Raw genomic sequence first — 24,459 nt, forward strand, 5'->3', positions numbered from 1 at the left:
TTAAGATGGTAGAGGGGCCTGATTTGTGCTTTCTCTCCTGTGGGTAGCGTGACTGTGATTGTGTACCTGTATTCCTTCTGTGCCGGGCTGCTGCAGCAGTTTGACGGTCCTCCTCGTCACCCTCTGGCCGCGTCCTTCATGCCAGGTCAGGTTGCCCCCGGGCTTGCGTGGCAGCTGATAGTTGAGCTCCTCTGCTGAGACCGTGTGCTCCAGCGCAGCCCGACAGAAGCTGAAGCTGGACGCAGCTGTGGAGGACAGACGAAGACAGACGCTATTATAGTGTCCACATAACGACATATTATACAGGATCACTGTCAAAGCTCCATGAATTCTGAACCCCGTCAACAGCATGTCAGTCACAGGTTATTGTGCCATAAATTTCTACCCATAACAAAAAAAAAGCAAGCCGATATTTGTTATTTATTTTATGCCTGTTTTGATTATTTTATTGAATTGTGCATGCTAGATTTCTATGACATGACAAAAGAAATTAGGACAGATATATATTACTATTGCATTGAATAATGCAAAGTTGGAGTCAGTAATTAAAAACAAAAATGAAATGAATGCTTTTATTCAGCAAGGGTGCAATGATTTGATCAAAAGTGACAGCAAAGACTTTTTTAATGTTACAAAACAACTGTTCTTTTGAACTTTTTTTATTCAATAAAAAATCCTGAAAAAAATGTTATCACAGTTTTCACAAAAAATATGAAGCAGCACAACTGTTTTCAACATTGATAATAATAAATCATCAGCATATGTGACCCTGAACCACAAAACCAGTCATAAGGGTACATTTTTCGAAATTGAGATTTATGCATCATCTGAAAGCTGAATAAATAAGTTTTCCATTGATGTATAGGTTGTTAGGATAGGATATTTGGCCGAGATACAACTATTTGAAAATCTGGAATCTGAGGGTGCAAAAGAATCAAAATGTTGAGAAAATCGCCTTTAACGTTGTCCAAATTAAGTTCTTAGCAATGCGTATTACTAATCAAAAATTAAGTTTTAATATATTTACGGTAGGAAATTTACAAAATATCTTCATGGAACATGATCTTTACTTAATATCCTAATGATTTTTGGCATAAAACAAAAATCAATAATTTTGACCCATACAATGTTTTTTTGGCTATTGCTACAAATTTACCCCAGCGACTTAAGACTGCTTTTGTGCTCCAGGGTCACATATTAGAAGGATTTCTGAAGGATCATGTGACACTGTAGACTGATGCTAAAAATTCAGCTTTAAACTTGATCAATACGGAAATTCAGAATCACAATAAAGACAAATAATGCAAATGGGGACAAACACACATTGACACATATTACTAGTAAATTAGTCAAACATTGTATATATATCGCATGTAAGATTCAGGGGTGATCCACCAACCCAACAAGTCTACTCAGCAATCTTGTGCTTGTAGTCTAAAAGAGAAGAATAGACATCAATTCTTCCTCTAAGTGGCCAGTGAGGGCAGTCTTTAACCCCAGCAGATACAGGAGACAGGTAAGATGTGTCAGGTCATAGACCCGCTGAGCAGTGCAGAAGCCCTTCGAGTGTGTGTGCATGAAAATGTAAATGTGGCACATCAGTATGTCAGTGTCTGTGTGCGATGCCACAACATAATTATCATACACAGGCTCTTCCATGAATGCAAAGTATCTGTACAAGACAAAAGCTACTTTGTACAGACTGCCTACTATTTTTATAAACAGTATAGTAAAGCAGTATGCACTATGCAGTGCGACTCAAACATTTCAAACAGTCATATGCTTCACTGCTGTCATGCAAACTCATTCAATTTCATTTAAGAAAAAGTTCATCTTTGAAATAAAAATGGTTATTTTGCATTGCATAATTAAATTTTAAGTTAAAATAAATGCTTAATATCGAATAATACTCTGGAAATAGGTCACATGTACTGCTTATTTTGGCAGGCAGCAAGTAGCATGTAAAATACGTTCAAAATTGCAAATAAAACTGATTTTTTTTTAGCATGTTTTACAAGAAAATGCTATTTCAGTCTTTCTACTTAAAACATTTATGTTTAATTTAATATGTGAATTTACTAGCAATTTCTGATTAAAAAATAATTTAAAGACAATCCTACACCCATTTATTTTTAATTTAATTTAATTTAATTTTCAGGTTAGTCAGGTCAATTTAATGTCATGTAAAATGTAAAAATGCATTATGGTAATGAAATCGGGTGAAAAATGTTAACTCGTCATCAAAATAACGTGACAATGCAAAATAAAATTAAGTTGCAATGAAACAGAAGTAACGGCAGGTTTTTTTTTCCATGTGACATGCTTCCATTTTTATTAAAAATTATGAGGTAAAAAAAAATTAACACATACAGTACATGAATCATTCACAATAAGATCTATTACATGTATTTACAAAATAAATAGGGGGAATTATCATTTCACGTTGACTTTAATGGTCTTAAAAAACTTCAGTTATTTAATGTCATTTTTATTCTATTGAAATAAAGCTTCGTCCTGCAGAAATAGTACAAAAGTAGTATGCTAGTATACTATTTCAACCATAGTCGTAATCTCTCACTTTTCCCTTTCCACCGTTCACAATCCTGAGCTGCTTTAACCAAACACCCAACTGCAAATAAAAAACTACTGATGTGCTTATAAAGGTCACTGGTCTTTCTTTTCCTTTCTCTGACCTTCTTCTACCCCTGGCTATCTCTCTCTTTCTGTGTATCTACCTCTCCCAGTTGGCTTTCTTATGTAAGCCCTTTTTCCAGCATAGCTAATATGATTAGTGCTACGGCGAGCACTTGGCAAGTACAAAATATTTAATGAAGGGTAAAAGATGATACCAGCACATATCAGCACGTAAGAGATAAAAAAAAAACAAGAGCGCAAGTCAGTGAGAAAGAGAGAGGGAGCAAGAGATCAAAAGTGGGGAAAGACTGTAAATAATACATTAATGGCCATTCACGAAAAAAAAACTTACAAAGGACTGAGGTAGCCCTACACAGCTTAGAAAACGTTTTGTTTGTCTGGTTAAGCTGGTCTCAAAGCTCTTTGCATAGAGTCTCATTGCGTGAAGAGCTAGAGTCCATTGTGTTTCAAACTGCGCTGCAGTTGCCGCTAGCTCTGTGTTAACTGAAGTACTATAAAAGCGACTGTGGGAAAATGGAAACTCTGGGAAAACCGGCCTGGAGATGCTGACAGCTAAAACAAAAGTGTTTCCACCTATCAAAACCATCCCAAAGGGCAGGTCAAGTTCATAGTGTAATCATGGGGTGATGGGAAAGAGGGATCATGGAGCAGTTTGTCAGGGTTCAGTGATGCGTTTCCTGTGTCTGCTTTCCTCACTGTTCTTTCTCTCCTGGGCGGACAGGAAACGAAAGCCGCAGGCTTATTACTGCCAATCAAATCCATGGGAGGCACAAATTAGAGCTCTCGACACATTGAGATGGATAGGAAACACATCCCATCACTCAAAGAAAGGGGTGTGGTTAAAGACTGTACAGCATCTATCAGTCATCCACAGGGGGCCGCGGCTAAGAATGATATTTTCTCTGGATATCCTGCTGGATCTACCCATCTGTCCAAATTACTATGTGTCAGCATTTCAGTCGGATTCAAAGAACACGAATTTCCACTTGATATCCCAGAAGACGACACTGGTTGCATCTGAATATGCCTATTTCCTTTCTATGCAGTAGGCAAAAAATTGTAGTAGTCAACTTTCTGTGACACACAAATAAAGAGCACTTGATCCTAAAAGAGTTTGATGTTAGCATGTTGCTAAGCTAACAATGTGATACTGATAAACACAACACAATCATAAACAGCACACTGAATTACATTCAACTCTTTAAATCAATATTTATAGTACTAAATAAAACAGCTCACTCGGTTGAGGTTAAGTAATATCACACAAGTAAGGATGTTGCTCATGTTGACATTGACGATTTCGAGTGTAATATTGTTTTTATTCAATAGTTCAAGAAACAAGTTGATATTGACTAACTTAGATTTTGTAGACACAATATTTAGAGCTATTTTGTCTATTTCTAATCCACCAGTGAACATACCTAGGGTTGCAAAGGGGTGGAAAATTTCCGGAAACTTTCCAAAAATCCCTGGAATATTCCAAAAAATCCTGGAAAGTTTCCAAAATTACTGGAATGTTTCAGAAATGTACTGGAAATTTTCCACCTTTTTGCAACCCTAAACATATCTGAACAAAGCCACAGCAGAATAAACCACTGTGCATCTCCAAGCAACACAGAATACAGTGATGTTAAGGAATGAATTGGTTAAAAGAATGATTCAATGACTCTTGAACACTGGATGTATCTAAAATCACAATGTATCTTCATTCACTATTCCTTACATCAGTCCACTAATACAGTCCACTGAATGAGTGAATTCAGACACAGAGTGCACCATAAATTTTATGGACACCATCCTCTAGCATTGAGATGTTGATATTAATTTGTTGCACTGTTCACAATGTATGTATTTTCATTGTTCAGTATACAGTACGGTTTGAGTCTACGGTTTCAGACACTGCTACAAATAGCTGTTGAATCAAATAGTGCACTGTATAACGATATATAGGGTGATTTCAGACACAAGTGTCAAATTCGGAACCACATACTAGCATAATTTTTTACTATACTATATCTTTTTTTTACTATATCTTTCTATGGCAGAAATAGTAATAGTAGTATGCTAGTATGCAATTCCAAATTCAGCAAAAGTCACTTGTTTCAACTCCAAATGAATTAGTGTTGTTGAACGAAACTGTTAAGTGACTGATTTAGTGACTCACTTGTCTCCACCTACTGGCATAATGATGTAATTTGCAGTAAAAGTTAAGAAAAAATCCCCACCACTAATACTGTCTTGAACATTCACATTCGATGACCAGAATAATATATTAGTATAGTATAGTATAGTATAAAACAAGACAAAGAAGATATTGCTGATTTTGGCAAATGTTCGTCAAGAAATATGTCAGAAGAGGTTCAACTCCCTCAGTGTGAAGACAAAGGGGGTCTCGACACCACCATCAGGAGAGGGGAGGAGACAGACAGCAGAGGACAAATGTGGACAAAAGTCTGAATATTTCCATTAAATATTCTAGGAGAGAGATGTACAAAGCTCTTTGAGTGCTGATGCAAGGCACTAAACCGCTTAGATACATGTCATAGAAGACAAAGACAGAGAGAGAGATGGAAACAGGGGCAAGGACAGCTAAGTTAATGCAAAGAGAGCGAGAGAGATCCAATGGCAAATGCTTTCAACCCTGAAGAAAGAGTCACTCTCCTGCCTGATGTGATTGATGGAATGGCTTAGATCTTCTCCTGCCACCACAGAAAAAGATTAATCATGAAAGTTTCCAAACTTCGTTTGACATTTCCTTGCTTTTTTTAACAGTCATTAGCAAGCAATTACCCTGCGGTTTGGTGTGGCTTGTGGGAAGGTCATACCAAGTCAAAGCCCACGGTAGATTACCGCAGCACTTTTGGAAAAACGTATTCCTTCCTAAAGAAAGTACTACACTTCTAAACTTTCCCAGAGGCTCCTTCACCTGTCAACCAATTTAACATCTAAAGCACTTGCAGCTATACCTTGAAAATGGCACTTACTTCCTGAAGTACCAGAAAACTAAAATAAATACATGTGTGAAAAAACAATATATGAACAAATTATAAATCACACATACATATGCATATTTTCTGCATAAACACTACCAGTAAAAGTTTGGCCACACCTGCTCTTTCGATTTCGATTTTACATTGCTATTTTAGTATAAATGAATGCTTTATTTTTACTAATTTACATTTTAGAATAATAGCAAAGTCATTAAAACTATGAAATATACAAAAGGTATACAAAAAGCAAAGGAATTATTGAATTAGGAATTATGTGGTGACTAAAAAAAAAAAATAATAATAATAATAAAATGCTTATTTTTTCAGTGCTGATTGTTTTTTTTTACAAATACATAAAACATTAAATTTATACTACTTTACCTTTCAGGCGTTAAATACGATTTGTTAATGTTTTTTGTCAGACGTCACTTTTGATCAGCAAGGCTGCATTTATTTAATATAAAATACAGTAAAATGGCATTATCAATAAATATTATTACAATTTAAAATATCAGTGTTCTATTAGAATATATGGTAAAAAAAATTCAGAATTCTTTGATTAAAAGAACAGCATTTATTTAAAATAAAAAAACTTTTGTAACATTAAAAAATATGTTATTTCGCTGCTGTCACATTTGATTAATTTAATGCATGCTTTCTGAATAAAACTACTAATTTCTTTTTTTTTTTTTTAATGGAAGAAAACTTCTGGATGGCAGTGTATGTCAACATAACATAGTATTGGTAAATATGTTAAAGTGTCTTTAAAAATGTAAACTTTTGCTACTTAAACCACATTTAACATGAAATTAAATATACCACAAGCTAATAGAAAACAGTCCTGAGATCAGCATGTCTTCCAGCTAGTGGGTGTTCAATCCATGGTTATGGAGTATTTGCCAAGGGGAGGTCCTGCGGACACTATCTTGAACCCCAGAAATGAAGCATGAAATTATTCCATCTTGACCCAGCTCTAGAGAGCAGTTCAATCATGTCGAGAAAAATACCGTAAAAATATAAAGTTGTTCTCAAAGAATGTGTTGTCGGGCTTCATGCATACAAACTAGCTTTAGTACTGGCTGGCAGAGTGAATAGTCCCATCTCTCATTTTTATTTTTTACTTCAAGACCTCCAAAGGAAGCTCTTCTACCAATAAGGCAAGCAGATACAATTTCAGGTCCATCATGAATTCAGCTTATGCAAATGGTGATTCTTCAGCACACATCCAATTTGGTCCTGGAATAAATTACTAGATTTATCATTTATCCGACACAAAGTCGACATAACATGGTAAAACCTTGGAAGATCCAGTGAATCGCAAATACTAACATGAGCCAAAGCAGCTTAAAACTTTGAAAGTTTCTAGAAGAATTAGACATGAAAGTCAACTCAAACCACACACAGGCCACACCTGACACATACAGTCCACTTGAGGGTTGTTCAGTTTGTCACATCCAGTGACCTGCATGGCTAAAAAAAAAGCCACAGATGTCTATTTAGATCTATGAATCTCTCCATGCTGCAAAACAGAGATCAGATCGCTTCGACAGCCAGCAAATCAACCCGGAATGGGGGAAGATTGACAGCGCACAGGCATTAAGAATAACAGGAGATCTCCCGCTGAAAAGACAAGCCTGAGACGGCCTCTGTCAACAGAAAGAAACATCATTAAACGGGGAAAACAAACAACACAGGAAAGGATTATTCACTACGACATTGATTTTCTGACCAAAAACAAAACATTCCTACAGAAGCTGGTTAACAGCAAGGAAAATAAATCTTCCATGCTGAGAAACAGATATTTATTAAAGCTAGTTGTTAAGGTAAGGATAAGGTAAGGTAAGGTTATCAGTCTTATCAATCTACAACTACATTAAGGTACTTAATGGCAATATAGGCTATGAGTATAGGGACCAGTTCTCACTAGTAACTAGCTAGCATGCATATTGCTAACATTTTGGCTGTTTATTTGTACTTATAAAGCACATATTTTGCAAGACCATATTCTACATCCCTAATATACCCAATACCTCAACTTAACAACTACCTTACTAACTATTAATAAGCAAAATCTGTTCATTTACAACAATCGTCTGAATGAGCCAATTCAAAACCAACCAGCCTTTCCCATGCTACATATAAGAAAGAGAAGTATTTAGGATGAACCAGTTCACTAGAATGAATTAGTGTTTTCAAAGCTGCATATGAGAAGGAGAGGTGTTTAGGATGAACTGATTCACTAGAATGATTTAGCTTTTTTAGTGCTGCATACAGTACGAAAAAGAGAGCTTTTTAGAATAAACCGATTCACTAGAACAAATCAGGTTTTTTTTATCGTTACGCTACATATGAGAAAGAGAACCATTTAGGATGAACCGACTGACTAGAATGAATTGGACTTGTTAACGATGAGCGAGAGAGATGAGGATGTGTTTGATTATCTCTGTTTGCTCAACAGAGAAGTTGCTTGCTCAATACAGCATTAAATAGCAATGTTGCATTTGAGTGCACTACAACGCTAAACATTATAGAGATGGTAGTTGATTTTGGTTATTTACACAGCATAAATAAAATAAATACATCTACAACCATTCAAAAAGTGGTTTTCATCTATTGTTCTGCACTGACTAGAATGAATTTAGAAACACAGCTTTCAGTTTTTCAATTCAAAACACATTTTTTTCTATATTTGTAAGTCACTTCTGCTGTTTGCTGTAAGTTATATATGTATTTTTTATTTGAAGGCTGTCATTTAGCTGCCACGTGTGTAGGACTTGCATAAGAGTGGCATAACAGGTCTGAGGTGGGCAAATGCTTCTGTGTGTGAATTATTCATGCACACTGATTGCATCTTCTGAAAGCTTTTGTGTCACACATAAACCAAACCTTGTAGAGTGAGCTAATTTCCCCAACCCCTGTAGCTGTGATATAGTCAATGATATCCAGAAAAGAGATGACGACTTAATTGTGAATGCAAAAACAAATGAACATCTGCTGAGTTTGGAGGGAAACTTTGACCTTGAAGGAAAACTTTTTATACAGACTTCATTAGCATAGTCAGCATCTTCTGCATAATCAGAATATTTAAATATCAGGTATCAAATACTAAATATTCACTTATAAGCTCCAGCAGTCCTTCCATTTTTCATTATAATTACACAATGTCCTGACCTCTCTTTTGTGAATGTGCTGCCTTCATGAGCTACTGTAGTAAATAAATCATACACATCCCATTAGTATCCTAAATCTGTGCATATTTCTCTAAAGATTCAGACGAGACAACTTTTTCAGTAGAGGAATCAATATTATGGATAGAGGACTCTTATTTTAGCTGGAAACAATGGTTTGACATTTACTTGTGGATTATTGTCATGTTTTTATCAGCTGTTTGGACTCTCATTCTGACGGCAACCATTCACAGCAGAGGATCCACTGGTGAGCATGTGATGTGATGCTACATTACTCCAAATCTGTTATCTATATCTTGGATGGCCAGCTGAGGGTGAGTACGTTTTCAGCACATTTTCATTTTTGGGTGAACTATTCCTTTAATATTAGCTATATAACTAAATAACAGATGCATTTGCTCCAAAACATCAGCGTTTGGTTGGACACACAAGCGCAAGATCCCAACAATATCACACACTGTTCTGAGATCTGTAATCCAAAGTCAAAGATTTCAATTCAAACATTACCCATCAAATTCTTTCAAGACCCAGTTATGTGAGCTATACCCACATTCTTTTTATAACTGTCTTACTCTCATTTATATCTATTTTTATTTCTCCCTAAAGGATTTTTAGGAGAAACATCTGATATGAATGACACATATGAAACGTATTATGAAACATAACTGACAGCTAAATTAGGTCTCCTGAGCACTGAGAGAAATAAAACATTCCTCTGGGACAAACACTATACAAAAATCATTGTTGTAAACCATTTAACCAATAGTAATTAAGAGAAAGCAGACCTACCCTCGTATTCGAAAAAAGCACAATAATGAATAATAAATGTATCTTCGATGAAACTCTGTATGGCAGTTCTGTAAGCCGGAGCAGTGCCGGACTGAACCACCACTACTCTGTGCCTCCTCGTGGGCCTGTCCCGCTGGCTGCAGCCAGCCTACCTTCACCCCAGTTTAGCTGCAGGAGTCAACCGGCCCGACCCGGGCACTGCTGGGACCAGAAAGGGCAAGAACAGCCACCGTCCAGAGCACAGAACATGTTACTGTGTAATTCAAGATCGTTGAAATAGGAGAGAAGAGCTTTCGGTGAACTAACATCCAGCTGCATATGAACACAAACATATAAGCCCATCAGATGCTCCTAACAAATCAACGGAGACAACCTTTGTCAACTGTACTGACAACCAAATCGACTGTATTGACTTCGGAAATGTGTGTCTGTGGATGAAACAATCCATAAATGGCAACTATAATGTAACACATACCATACACTTTTTTTAATAAACAGTGTAAGTGGGTAAAATATTCATCCATTTATGAATTATATGCATTAGAGCTGTCAAAGTTCATATGTTATGTATGTGATTATTTAAATATGTTTCATTCTGTTATTTATCTTTCATGGTTAATGTATTTATCCAATGTGACATTGTAACTGTAATTTCTAAAACTGATCAGGTCATTCAGAGCAGACAGAGACTGACTAAACATTCAGTATGACCATCAGGTCTCTTAGTGTTTGCATTTTGATTAATGAAGGAAATAAGGAACAAATGAATAAATAAAAGGACGGGAGGAACAAACACAAACAATTGAAAGAAGGGAGCAGGGAGCAGAAGGATGGAAAGAAGGAATGAACAAAAAGGAAGGTAGGAATGATGATATCAGGATCATGGACTGTCTGTGTCATGTTTTGCCCCTGTTTCTGTTCCCTTATTTGGTCATGTTCCTGTCCTCGTTTAGTTTAATTAGTCATCCTGTACACCTGTGTCTTCCCAATTATCCTGTGTATTTAACCCGTCTGTGCTGTCTGTGTTTTTCGGTTCTGTACGTCGTTGTACTACGTGTGACTCCTGGCTACCCTGTGTTTCCTCCTGTGGATCATTAAAGACTATTCTTTGTGAAATCCCTTGTTTCCTCGTTCCTCACTTCTAACAGTAGGCAACCGTGACAGAAGAACCGACCGACAAACAGTTTATTGCGTGTTTCCCCTCCGTTTTGTTCCCGTGTTTTCCTCAGTGTCTTTTTTTTCCATTGTGCTCCGTGTATGGATCCCTTCACCCGCCCGGAGTACCTCCTCCTGCTGGAGCAGGGGGAGAGATCGCTCGAGGGCCACACCAAACTGTTCCTGGTCCTTGCCAACCTCTCCAGCTACCCGGACGATGCGCTCTGTGCGTTCTATGATGCTAGCCTAAACTCGGCGTACAGAGTGCCGTCGTCCGAGGAAGGCCCTCGAGTGAGTTTCGCCACCTTTGTGGAGTGGACACTGGCGAGACACGGATCCCCGTTCACCGTCTGTCCCGAGGGGGATCTCGTGCCACTCCCGACCCAGAGCATCAGCCCAAGCCCACCGTTGACGGAGAGCCATTTCTCGCCGCGATCAGCGAGCCAGCGCAAAGCCGAGTGACTGAGCAGAGGATCGCCCTGGACGTAGAGCTGAACCCGTCAGACCAGATGCGAGAGCCGGCGACAATGCCCGTCACGAGGGAGAAAGCCGTGGACGGTGTGAGCACAGAGAGGAGCTCCGCCCCCTGCACTGTGGCTGAGGGTGAGCTGAGTATGGCGCGGCGAATGTGCCACACCGAAGAGGAGAGGGCTCCAGTCCCTGAATCCAGTCCAGAGCACCCTTCAGTGCCCACTCCTCGAAAGCACCCTCAAGTGTCCGCTCCTCCAGAGCGCCATTCTGTTCCCGTGTTCAGCCTAGAGGGGGCTCCCGATCCAGAGTTTAGTCCTGAATGCCCGTCCTCCCACATGCTCCTGCCTCCTCCACCGCTGTCATCTGGCAGCCCCTCTGCTCGGCCTCAGCCCACCATCCTCCAGCGTCGCCGTGGCTGAAGAATCCCTCAACTCCGCCTCCAGCCTCCGAGGCCCGGACTCTGCCTAAAGCCCGTGGACCCAGCGGCTCCACCTCGGCTCCTAGCTTCCTCGCCTCCACCATCACCCGTCGATCCATCAGCTCCACCTTGGTCGGGCGTTGACCCGCCATCATCTCAGGACTCCGCTCCTCCGGCTGCACCTCGTTGCTCCGTCCCACCGGCTCTATTGGGATCCTTCCTCCTGCCAGCTCCACCTTGGTCCTCAGTTGCCCTCGGCTCCACCCTGGCCCCCCGGATCCTCGGCATCCCCCTGGCTCCGTCTCCGCCTCGGGCTCCTCCACCACCGTCGCCATCATGGCTGTGGCCTGGGTCCTGCTTGGCTCCTCCTGCTCCAAGCCCCTCCTGTCTCCTCCCTGGCTCCTCCCTCCTTCGTCACCTTCCTGGTATCTGTCTGCCGGCCCCCTCCCGGGCGTCCTCTTCCGGAACCTCCTCCCAAGTTCCCACCCGCCACTCCCCATGTAGTTTCTACGGCGCGAGGACGCGCCTTCCGGGAGGGGGCGTAATGTCAGGATCATGGACTGTCTGTGTCTTGTTTTGCCCCTGTTTCTGTTCCCTTATTTGGTCATGTTCCTGTCCTTGTTTAGTTTAATTAGTCATCCCATACACCTGTGTCTTCCCAATTATCCTGTGTATTTAGCCCCTGTCTGTGCAGTCTGTGTTTGTCGGTTCTGAACGTCATTGTACTACGTGTGACACCTGGCTACCCTGTGTTTCCTCCTGTGGATCATTAAAGACTGTTCTTTGTAAAATCCCTTGTTTCCTCGTTCCTCACTCCTAACAGTAGGCAACCGTGACAGATGAACTAACCAACAATGAAACAAGGAATGAGGGAGCAAATGACGGAAATGGGAGGAAGGAGGGAAGGAAAAAAATGAACAAAAGGAAGGATGAGGAAAACAAACAAACAGAGGAAGGATGGAAAGAATGAAAGGAATGAGGAAACAGAAAGATGTAACGAAGGAATGAGCCAATAAATGGAAAGAAGGAAAAATAGAATGAACAAAATGGATGAATAAAGGTAGGATGGAAGAACTAACCAACAAAACAAACAAATAAATGACTGACTGACTGACTGACTGACTGACTGATTGAATTAATGAATGAATGAATGAATGAATGAATGAATGAATGAAACAAAATGGGAACAAAGGGAAAGAAAGAAAGAAAGAAAGACAGAAAGAAAGAAAAAAGAAAGAAAGAAAGAAAGGACTAGATCGGGGTGCCCAACCCTGTTCCTGGCGATCTACCTTCCTGCAGAGTTTAGCTCCAACCCTGATCAAACACACCTGAACCAACTAATTAGGATCTGAAGGAGCACTTGATAATTACAGACAGGTGTGTTTGATAAGGGTTGGAACGGAACTCTGCAGGAAGGTAGATCTCCAGGCCCAGGGTTGGGCACCCCTGGACTAGATGAACCAGATAAATGAATGAAGGAAAGCGAAGGAAAGGACTAAGCGAAAAGAATGAAAAAAGGAACAAGCAATTGAAGGAAAGAAGAAACAAAAACAGAAAGAATCTGAAAGAAGAAAGGAAGGTAGGAAGGATGAACTAACCAACGATGAAACAAAGCAACAAACAAATGAGAGGAGAAGAGAGTCACCTCTGTTCACCAGAGACAGAGAGAATAATAATGGACAAACAGAAGTGAGAACAGAGAGTGAGAGTAATGAACAGCAGAGAGCAGCGGATCACACACACACTCACACAGACAGTGGGGTGTCGCAGTGTGTCTCCAGCTCAAGTCACAGCTGTTTGTATTTACTGAACTGCAATCTGCTTACTGATCAGACATATAGGTGCAAACAGGCCACCTCAGTTGAGATACTCACAGGAGGTGCTGCTACACAAATCAGTGTCAGTTTAACTTACACACACACACACTCACACATAGTCACAATTCAAAAACTTGCAAAATCCAATTTTTTTTCTGTACAGTGGGAGAAACTTATTCCACCATCTTTTCATCTGTCATCCTCAGTGTTTGATTAATATAGTCAGTCTGTCTGGAATTATTGTTGTAACATGAGGTCAGTCCCGGGTGCTGCCATCTCTCCACGACCCAAATTAACATATAGTTAATCTCAAACAAATCCATTACAGACAACAAGCCACAGTTCTCTCTCGTTCTTTTTCTCTTCCTCCTTTAGCTTCTCCTCTTTTCCCACAATATAGTTGCTAATTGCAAAACCTACTTATGGTTCCTTCCACAAGGTTGAAACGCAGAGGAGATTTTTCGGTGATGGGCCCTAGATTGTGGAACAGCCTGCCAGCACACCTCAGACCTGCTCCATCTTCATTGGTTTTTAAATCTCTTTTGAAAACTCACTTGTCTTCTTTAGCTTTTGCAAGTTGATGTTGTTTGAATGAGTTTTTACCTTTGATCATTATGTTGTACAGCACTTTGGTCAGACTTGCGACTGTTTTAAATGTGCTTTATAAATAAAAGAACTAGAACTGGAACTAATTGGTTATTAGTGCATTGCTAAGAGTTCTTGGGTGGTTGCAGAGCGGTCAAATCAAAATTGTAGCCTAATCTTTTTAGTATTCATAATGTTCACTCATACATTTTGTGCACTGAAATATACGATGTAGATTGTACATCTACAAATTAAGAAACAAGAATCTTTCCTAATACTCTCTCTCTCACTATATATATATATATATATATATATATATATATATATGTATACTGAGCAGCAGGACTCTGATGGTGAGCTTAAAAACCACAAAAGAAATTTAAAAAATAACTAAAACTCTGTACTAACAAGGCACAATGTAAAAGTTAAATCTGTTTTTTTAGGATCATTGAGATATTGAGTTTTTATTCATATTTTGAATTTGTTTACATTTTATATTTTGTTTTAATTTTATAGTTGTAATCATTTTAGTGTTTTTGTTTGTTTGTTTGTTTATATATATATATATATATATATATATATATATATATATATATACTATATATATATATATATAATTTATTTTTGCCTCTAACATAACTTCTAACTTCTCAACAAATATAGAAAATGCAAAAGGCAAGTAAATTACAATAATCTTAGTTACGATATTATATTATGAGATTTTTAAACTTCTGAAGACTTGGAATATAATGTTTGGTTTCCAACATTCTTCAAAATAATGTATCTTCTTTTATGTTTCATAGAAGAAGGAACATCATACAGGTTTGGAACAACATGAGGATGAGTAAATGATGACCGAATTTGGTCACACTTTATTTTAATGTCCAATTCTCGCCATTAACAAACCATTAACTACGACTTTTGCTTCAAAAAACTCCTAATTTGCTGCTTATTAATAGTTAGTAAGGTAGTTGTTAAGTTTGAAGTATTGGATAGGATTAGCGATGTAGAACGTACTAATAAACAGGCAATATGTTAATAATAGGCATGCTAATAGGCAAGTAGTTAATAGTAAATATTGGTCCCTATACTAAAGTGTTACCCAGAATTTAAATTTTTTTGGGTGGGCTGTACCTCTAACTACAATCTAATCAACAATTTCCATCATTTCCACACAAATGGTGCAGGACGAATTATGCAAGTTTAATATTCTAGATTTAGGGGTTTGTTCAAATCCAGGAATGAATGCCTTAGCAATTACTCTGCGCACAGGTATTCAGAGAACATCTCTCTCTTGTCTCATTCGCTCAGACAGTCTCACAGAGAGTAGAAAGGTTATGTGTTCATAAGGTATGAACTCACTCAAGTCCTCAAAGGACCCAAATGTAATCTCCCTCTCTGTCTCTGTCTGATTGTTGCTTTATTCTCCAATCACTGAATTCTCTTGCTTTAATTGCCATGTTATCAGATTCTCCCCAGCTCCCCCTCTCTCTGCCTGACAGCTAAGCCAATTACCCGTCTGTATTGTGTGCTGTCTGGGCAGGGAGGCTCCAGGTAGCCAAAAGAACCAACACTGGCCATTTAGACACAGAATAGAGAAGAGAATAAAAGCTGCCACTCTTTATGCATTCAGTCTCTACATAGACTCGTGTACTGAATGAACACTCTCTCCATCTGTCTGCCATTGCCATTTTTCAAGACAGGAATTAAAGCTACTACTGGAAAATGTTATAAATAGATACTATAAGTAATAAAAATAATTCCACAGTACAGACAAGTCAATACTTACATTTTGACTATTAGCTATTAATACCAGATCCTGGTATCAATCTCTGCCATTATGTATGCAGGTTTGCCTTTTAAGTTTGCTTTTTAATCTACTTCACTTCTACAGCCCTGCTATGCAATGAGTTTAGGACAGTGATATCTTTCATGCTATCTGTCATTTATGCTAGCAAGCCTTAAACACACATAAACAAACATTACCTTTGTTTTTATGGTAAATAGTGTTAAGTACCAAAATTAACAAAATGCTAATTAGTAGAACTGGACTGGTAGGCCTATTGAATATATCAAGCAATCATATTTTACACTGTGTTAAAAATACACGTTTGTTTTTGCTCAGTTCAGTTTGACAGCTTGTGGTAACTTCATGCTTTCATCATTAAAAAGCAGCTTGAACATTCTACTAAGTGTCTGCATTTGTGTTCCACAGGTTTGGAATGACATGATGGTGAGCATAATGACAGAATTTACACCATTTCGGTGAACAGTCCCTTTAAGTGCAAAATAAGCACTAATGTGTTATCAGTGTCTTAACTGTAAGTAACATTAATGTCAGTTCAGTGGTCCTTTCCTATTCTCCTTTACTCAATGAGACGCAACAGCTTCTGCTCTTTTGGACCTTTTTCTTTCTAATCAGAAGAGACTCCATGCTCAAAAAAGCACACAGCAAATAATCTCATGTCATCGCAACCTAATTTATGTCCTCCAGTGTGTGTCTTTGTGTAGCTGAGTGTATCTGGTCCAGAAACCTCTCGGGGAGTATAAAGTGGACAGTGCTGAAATGTATGTTTTGTGTGTAAATATTCTGTTTAAATGTTCTAAATGTAAATGCATCTTATTGAAGTTGATACTTTTTTCATTTTAATGTAAAAAATAACTTCAAAGATACAGGATGCACCAGTCCACCTGGAAAGATACAAGAAGAGCTTTTGAGGATGAAATAATTGCTGGATTTGCCAGGTTAGTCACATCAAATCTTTGAAATATGTTCACACACACTGTCAATCTTGCCAATTAGTGGTGGGGATTTTTCAGTGACTCTTTCTGCAGGTTACATTGTTACACCAGTAGGAGTGTAGTTATGAGAAAGTCATTTGAATTATTCACTCAACCAATTTGTTTAAACACACTGATTCATTCAGGAATAAACAAGTGACTTGCTACACCCCACTATATGTCCTAAACAGTATTAATAGTTCAAATCTGTGTCACAAAAAGTTGTATGTTGAAATCAATATCCCAAAGTTACATGGATGATACTATTTCTAGTGTAAATTGTTTCAAAGTGCAGATCCATGCACAATTTAACGGCTAATTTTGCCATAACCATATGCAAAATTATTGAACAGTTAAGTAGACAGGTTTAGATAAACAGCTTTGAGTGGTTAATATTCAATATCTAACCTGATGAAAAACGTATTTAATCTGCAACAACATTGTAAACATTATTAATGTTTAAATGCATCATTACGCAAAAAATTACAGAGTTCTCAGCACGAAAGACACATGACTGGCAGATCAGCATGCTATCAATTCTCTTCAATACGGTAGGAAGAATTGTTGAGTTAAAATGAAATATGGAGTGTTTATGTGAGGACATTAACTGTGACAAGATGATTGACAGGTCACTTTACAGTGACAGAGTAGAAGTAGCGTAGACAAACTTACTCTTACTGCTACACGCTCAAAAGTATGTACTTTTTCTTCATAAAAGATTACATACTGTTTAGGCGATATAAGTAGGAAGAAACTGTCTTTATGAATGAGTCATTGAATAATTCACTCAACTGATTAATTCAAACACACAGATTCATGCAGGATCAAAATGAATGACTTTGTATGTCTTTATTGGTGAGTCATTGAATCATTTACTTAATCAATTTAGTCAAAAACTAAATTGTTCATTTAGGAACAAAATAAGTGACTGTCTTTATGAGGGAGTCATTTTAATCATTCACTTGACCGACTCGTTCAAACAAACTATATTCAGGAACAAACAAGTGCAAGTATTTATAAGTGAGTCACTGAATCATTTACTCAATTGATTTGTTCAAAAACACTGATTCATTCAGGAACCAAACACCACTACTGTGTGTTGCTTGGAGATGGTTCTATAAAAGATTCTGGAACATATTCTATTGAAAAATATTTAAATAATCATTTAAAACATATTCACACACTTTTAAATTTTTAAGGTCATTTTCAGTTTGTCAAATTAAATTATATTGTATATGGACATATCTCACAATGTCATACAACTCCCAACTGGCAAGAAACACTTCCAGTCATGCTAGGTTCATTTCATGGGGTGTTTTCCACTCATATTTCCAAAGGAAGCCACAGAGGTTCCCCACAGTTCATATTTCCACATCACATTTCACACATGAAGGATTAGTTTGATGTATGATAGACTGATTTTGACTGACACATAGACTGGAAATTCAAGATGTAATAGTTCAGAGGGTTCAAGCTATCATGGTGTGCCATCTCAGAAGGAGCACTGGTTGATATGTCTTTAATGTGTTTAATTTTTAACCGTCTTTATTTTTGGTCCAGAGGGGAATTATGTAATTCAATACAGCCTCGAGCCGGCAAATCCTGAGGGTGACTTTGAAGCTTCAGCTTGAGAGGACTGCTTACTCTGAGATGGCCTGCCAGAGTGTATTTCTCACTTTCCTCACTTGCTTTCTCTCACACAAATGCCAGTATACATCAAATCCTTTCTAATCGCAGATAAGGTGGTCTGGACTCTTTCAGAGTGGATTATGAGAACAGACATGTTAAAAGGTCAGTGATACACTATTACCTCACAAACACAAACACACACTCACTTAAGCAGCGGAGAGAACCATTGTGTCACAGCATAGAGATTAGAGTCACAGAGATAATGCATGACCTCTAGGAAACATTACTGATGCATTGTCAGACTCTGTTCCGTGTTTTGTGGTTGTTTTGCTCCTCATGTGCCTTCCTTTCCCATGTTTAATTTGTCCCAGGTGTTTCCATTGATTGTTTCATTGCTCCCAGGTGTGTCTCGTCATCCCCTCCTCCTGTGGGTATAAATGGTGTTCCCTGTGTGTGCTCCAGCGTCCGGTATTGTTCAGGTCATGTTCATGTCATGTCTCCATGTATTGCGTGAGTGTTCCGTGTTCCTTTGTGTAAATTAAAACCCAGTTGGATTGATGTACTCCTCGTCTCTCTCCGTTCCTTGCTCCTGACTCCGCGACAGAATACCGGACCTAACAGTAAGCGGCATCCCTTCCCCGTGTTTAATTTCCATGTTTTTGAAAGTCTTTTTTGTTTTTTCCCGTTCGTTTCTCCCCGCCCTAATGGAGGAACGAGCGATGTTCATCACAGTGGCTCAAGCGAGCCCAGACCCTATCGTCTTCGCAAGGGCGTTTGTGCCGCTCACCCTGGCCAGCTCCCTCGAGGGGGAAACCCTCGCGACGCTGTTCCGGATCGGGATGACGTTCCATCATCCTACGGAGCTCCCAGACACGACCGACCTCGACTGGAAGGAGACAGTCATCCTGTGTCTGGAGAGTCTCCGATCCCGATCCGGAACCCCTCTGCCGGCAGTTCCGGAGTCAAGTCAGCCGGCAGTTCATATGGCAAGCCCAATGGACGTTAATGTGGCACGCCCACCGGGAGATAATATGGCAAGTCCGCCATGCGTTCAAGAGGCCCCCTTGTCGGCTCCCGCCCCAGAGCTCGCTCCCTTGTCGGCTCCCGCCCCAGAGCTCGCTCCAGTGTCGGCTCCAGCCCCAGAGCTCGCTCCAGTGTCGGCTCCAGCCCCAGAGCTCGCTCCAGTGTCGGCTCCAGCCCCAGAGCTCGCTCCAGTGTCGGCTCCAGCCCCAGAGCTCGCTCCAGTGTCCCAGTTAAGCCCAGGAAGGGCTCCTGTTCCGGAGTATAGCCCACGGAGGGCTCCTGATCCCCAGTTCAGCCCACGGAGGGCTCCTGATCCCCAGTTAGGCCCACGGAGGGCTCTTGATTGCCAGTTAAGCCCAGGAAGGGCTCCTGATCCCCAGTTAAGCCCAGGAAGGGCTCCTGTTTCCCCATTAAGCCTAGGGAGGGCTCCTGATCCCCAGTTCCACCCAGGGAGGGCTCCAGATCCCCCGTTAAGCCCAGGGAGGGCTCCTGTTTCCGATTTCAGCCCAGGGAGGGCTCCTGTTTCCGAGTTAAGCCCCGGGAGGGCTCCTGTTTCCGAGTTAAGCCCAGGGAGAGCTCCAGATCCCCAGTTAAGGCCAGGGAGGGCTCCTGTTTCTGAGTTCCGCCCAGGGAGGGCTCCAGATCCCCAGTTCCGCCCAGGGAGGGCTCCAGATCACCTATTAAGCCCAGGGAGGGCCCTCCCAAGTCCCCTGCTCCGCCATGCTCTCCCGAGTCCCCAGATCCGTCATGGCGCCCCGAACGGGTGCTGCTCTGGAGGCCCACTGTCCCGTTTCTGTCTTGAGGGACCTCCAGAGTGCCCACCCCCCCTCCCCTTTGGATGTTATGGGGCGTAAGGACACGCCTTCCAGAGGGGGGCGTTCTGTCAGACTCTGTTCCATGTTTTGTGGTTGTTTTGCTCCTCATGTGCCTTCCTTTCCCATGTTTAATTTGTCCCAGGTGTTTCCCATGATGTTTCATTGCTCCCAGGTGTGTCTCGTCATCCCCTCCTCCTGTGTGTATAAATAGTGTTCCCTGTGTGTGCTCCAGCGTCCGGTGTTGGTTATGTCTATTCCTCGTGCTACGTGTGATTCCCAGTGAAGATTAATAAATTCCTTGGTTTTTGTACTCTTGGTCTCCTCGTTCCTTGCTCCGTGTTCCCGCACCGTAGCAGATCGTGACCTGCATAGTGATTATGGGAGTGTAAGTAAGGGAAACATTAAATGAGAGTGGTAGTCCACCTTATTTAAATACATCTCAGAGCAAGAGAGAGAAAGTAAGACACAGGAGCAAAGATGCAACCTTATTTTTGACATAAACATTCATGACATTTTAAAACTCAACCAATAATAAAATGAGTGATAATAGCGATATTTTACCTAGGCTGATTAACTGGATAAAATTTGGTCATTCTGAGTTTGGCGTTAACTAAAATATATAGTATAATTATACTATATAGTTGATATAGTATAATATATAGTGAACTTGAATATATTTTAAAATTTATTGCTGTTAATATATTGTACTTTTTATATGGAAATTATATCTGCCATTAGCCACCATGTTCTACCGATATCGACATTGGCATTGGCTAGTTGATCACTAGTTAAAATACTTTCTCTAGTTCTTAGTATAATTTCCATGTGTATAAATGTAAATTTCTGTGATCGCAATTATTTACTTCAGATTTTGAGAAATGCTAACCTTTCATAAAATATAAAACATTTTCACTATATCTTTGCATGTTCACTTGTGAAGTATTTATTTTTCTTATTCTTATTACATTTTTAACAAAGCTTTTTAGTTTTTCAATTATATATTTTTATTGGTGGCCAGTATTTGGCAATATATTAATTATTAAAATTAATTAATTATTAATTATTTAATTTGTCATTAAAAAACAAAATTAGTCGACCACTAATTGTTACTTGTGTAAAATTTATTCTTTTTTAAAGCTGCAGTCCGTAACTTTTTTTGGTTAAAATGATCCAAAATCAATTTTTGAGCAAGTACATAACCAGCCAGTGTTCAAAACTATCACCTTACCTTAGTCCGATTCACAACGGTTAGCTTATAATAATGTTTTCTAATTTGAGTGGTACTGGTAGGAATTTGCGGGAAATTCGAGCATGCCGCTGCGTCATTACATCATGTCTGTAAACATAAAGAAGTTGTCCCGGCTAATAAGCATGTGAGGATCCTGCAGGTGGCGGATCGTTCATAGCCTTTTCTCACAGCAGCTGGAATAATTCAACTTATCATTTTGATGACGGATTGTAATCGAGAAAGGATTATGTTTATGAAACACATGTGACTGAAATTAGATTATATTCCAGTTTTAAATGGGCATCTGATTACAGATAGTCTACGTGGAATTACACAAGTTTTGTATTTTAAAGAAAACCAGTTCTAAGGAAGAATAATTTGCTTTTGGGGTTAAAAGAATTTCTTTCAATGAAATTCGAATGGTATGACAATTCGAGATTAGACTGTACAGAAATTGAAATGTAACGCTGATACACACTACATACACAGTCACATAATGCTGATGTTGTCAACGTTAACAATTTGAGAACAAAGTATAACAATAATAATAATTTGCATGGTTTGATGTGATATGAGCTAGCCGATTGTTAGATGTTGGACATTGGTAGCGCGATTTATTGTAATGCTTTTTTCCTCAGTTGGTCAGAACAAAAGTGGCAGACTTATAACTTCAGATCACAATATCTGGTGAAAATTCTTATTTGGGTCATACTTCCAAGACATAGGCTACTGTGATAGTACAGTACCCACACCGGTGCGGTGACTGACAGCCACACATCAAAACATCAGATTCATCCACGCTAGAGCCGTGCCAACGCACAACCCACGTAAAGAAAATAATTCTGCAAATAACTGCAATTGCAGGTTTCAAACAGAGATGGCGACAAAGAGGCCAACCTTACGAACTGCAGCTTTAAATATTTTAGCATTTATTATTATTCATTTTACATTATGAATAATGAACACTTATTATTTTAACTTTTTCATTGGCAGTTCGAACACAATCTCACCTTGCAGTTCTTTCACACAAACCCTTGGGTGGAAACCCTGATCTGTATGATATGAGTGCCAAATAATGTATATATATATATATATAATATATACATACTGCCATTTTCTTTTTTTTTAATATAACCACATTTTTTTATATAACATACTATAAGAAACCCTCACATTCAAATGCAAAAACAGAGTCAACAACTATTAGATCCTCATCAAAACACTCATCTGACCCCTAACAATGGCAACAATGATAATATTGAAGGCTCCACTGTTGATATTGCAATCTTTTTTAATTAACTACTAATTAATATATAAATTAGCTGACACTTCTGTCTAAATCACCTTACAGTATAATTAATAAGGGAGAGTCCCTCTGGAACAACCTGAAGTTAAGTGTCTTATTCAAGGACATAAAGTCTGATCTACTTCACATCATATTCAAGGCATTCGCAAACTCAGGCAAATCCACTGACAAATGTTTGTGCGCAACATGCATCAGATGCTCCCTATAGGCACCCTAGAGACTCGGGGTTTCTACCTGCGCAGGCCCAGTAAGAGCTCTACCTTACTTCACCCTGATAAGGCATCTTTACAGCAGTCAGTCCCTGTACAGACAGACAACACATGGGCCTTTAGGGGAAAGATTCACAACTGCGCTCTCCCACTCTTTAATACAGACGTAATGTTTTTATGTGTATTTATGTAATACATACTTAAAGACACTCTAGTGTGCTAATACTGTATCAGCTCTACCCTTGTGAAAAAGAAGTACACTTACAGCAAACTTCTAAAATAAGAGCACTTATTACAAACATAATATACTTCAAAAGAATATACTGAAGTGCAGATATAATGTAGTCTAAAGCTTTCAGACAATTAATTAAATTTGGTTTAAATTCATATTAAATGCAATTACCTGAAGTTGACCCACTGAAGTAGGACTTAAGTACATATTTATGTAATTTCATAATTACTTGTACTGTCTGTTCAAATTTGGTTAAAGTGAACTGCTGAATGTAGTGACAAATATTTATGGTAAACTAAAATATACTTTAATGTCATTTCTGTTGACACTTGTATGTCATGTATTTAAATATATTTTTAATTACAGATTTTTGATTATGAAGTTGCAGTTTTGTAAATTTAAAATATACGAACTTAGTGTAATATCGAAAAACACACTACAGTACTTTACATGTGCTTTTGTATGTTAGTCAACACATCAAAATAAGTGTTGTACTTTAATGCACAACCAAAGTGTCACACCCTTGGACTGTTTTGTTGCGTTTTCATCCCTCACGTGTTCCCAGTGTGACCTATGCCCCGTCCACACGGAGACGCGTTTAGCTGTATACGCATACATTTTGTATCGTATAGGCGTTTCGTCCACACGGATCTGGTGTTTTGGGAGAGTGAAACCGATATTTTTTGAAACCGGGTCCCAGAGTGGATAAATCTAAAAACGCCACCCTTGCGTTTTCGTGTGGACAGCGAATCCGTATACTTTCTGAAACGATGACGTCGTCAGCCCACGTCTCGCCCCTATTCAGACACAAAAACATGAACAAACACTGAACGATTGTCTTTTTATTAACTAACATTAACACAGATTAATAAATGTATTGTTCCATGTTCGTTTGTATACCTCGCGCAAGGTTTATGCGCATAGTCCAAGTCTTCTTCTCCGTTTTAGTGTATCTCTGTGGCAGAATTACAGCGCCACATGCTGGTCTGGCATGTATACTACAGCGTTTTGTGTCGGTTTCGTGGTTTCGTGTGGATGCAGATATTTCTTGAGACGAGGGGGAAAAAAAGATTGGATAGGGAAAGCTCTGGCTTCGTGTGGACATAGCCCTAGTTTCTGTCTCCCCTTTGATTTCGTTATTTGATTCACCTGTGTCTCACTAATTATC

The 24,459-nt window shown here is 39.2% G+C and overlaps 1 protein-coding gene across 1 annotated transcript in view; it reads right to left on the bottom strand.

The window, feature by feature from the left end:
* Window positions 1-24,459, bottom strand: part of LOC107697008 (sterile alpha motif domain-containing protein 10-like) — a 90,997-nt gene that overhangs the window by 51,239 nt on the left and 15,299 nt on the right. The window contains exon 2 of the mRNA XM_016497623.1: window positions 67-245. Within this exon, the coding sequence (XP_016353109.1) occupies window positions 67-245 (179 nt within the window). The remainder of the gene's footprint in view (window positions 1-66; window positions 246-24,459) is intronic.

Source organism: Sinocyclocheilus anshuiensis, unplaced genomic scaffold (genome assembly GCF_001515605.1).
Source record: "Sinocyclocheilus anshuiensis isolate Anshui unplaced genomic scaffold, SAMN03320099.WGS_v1.1 scaffold130, whole genome shotgun sequence".
NCBI lineage: Eukaryota > Metazoa > Chordata > Actinopteri > Cypriniformes > Cyprinidae > Sinocyclocheilus > Sinocyclocheilus anshuiensis.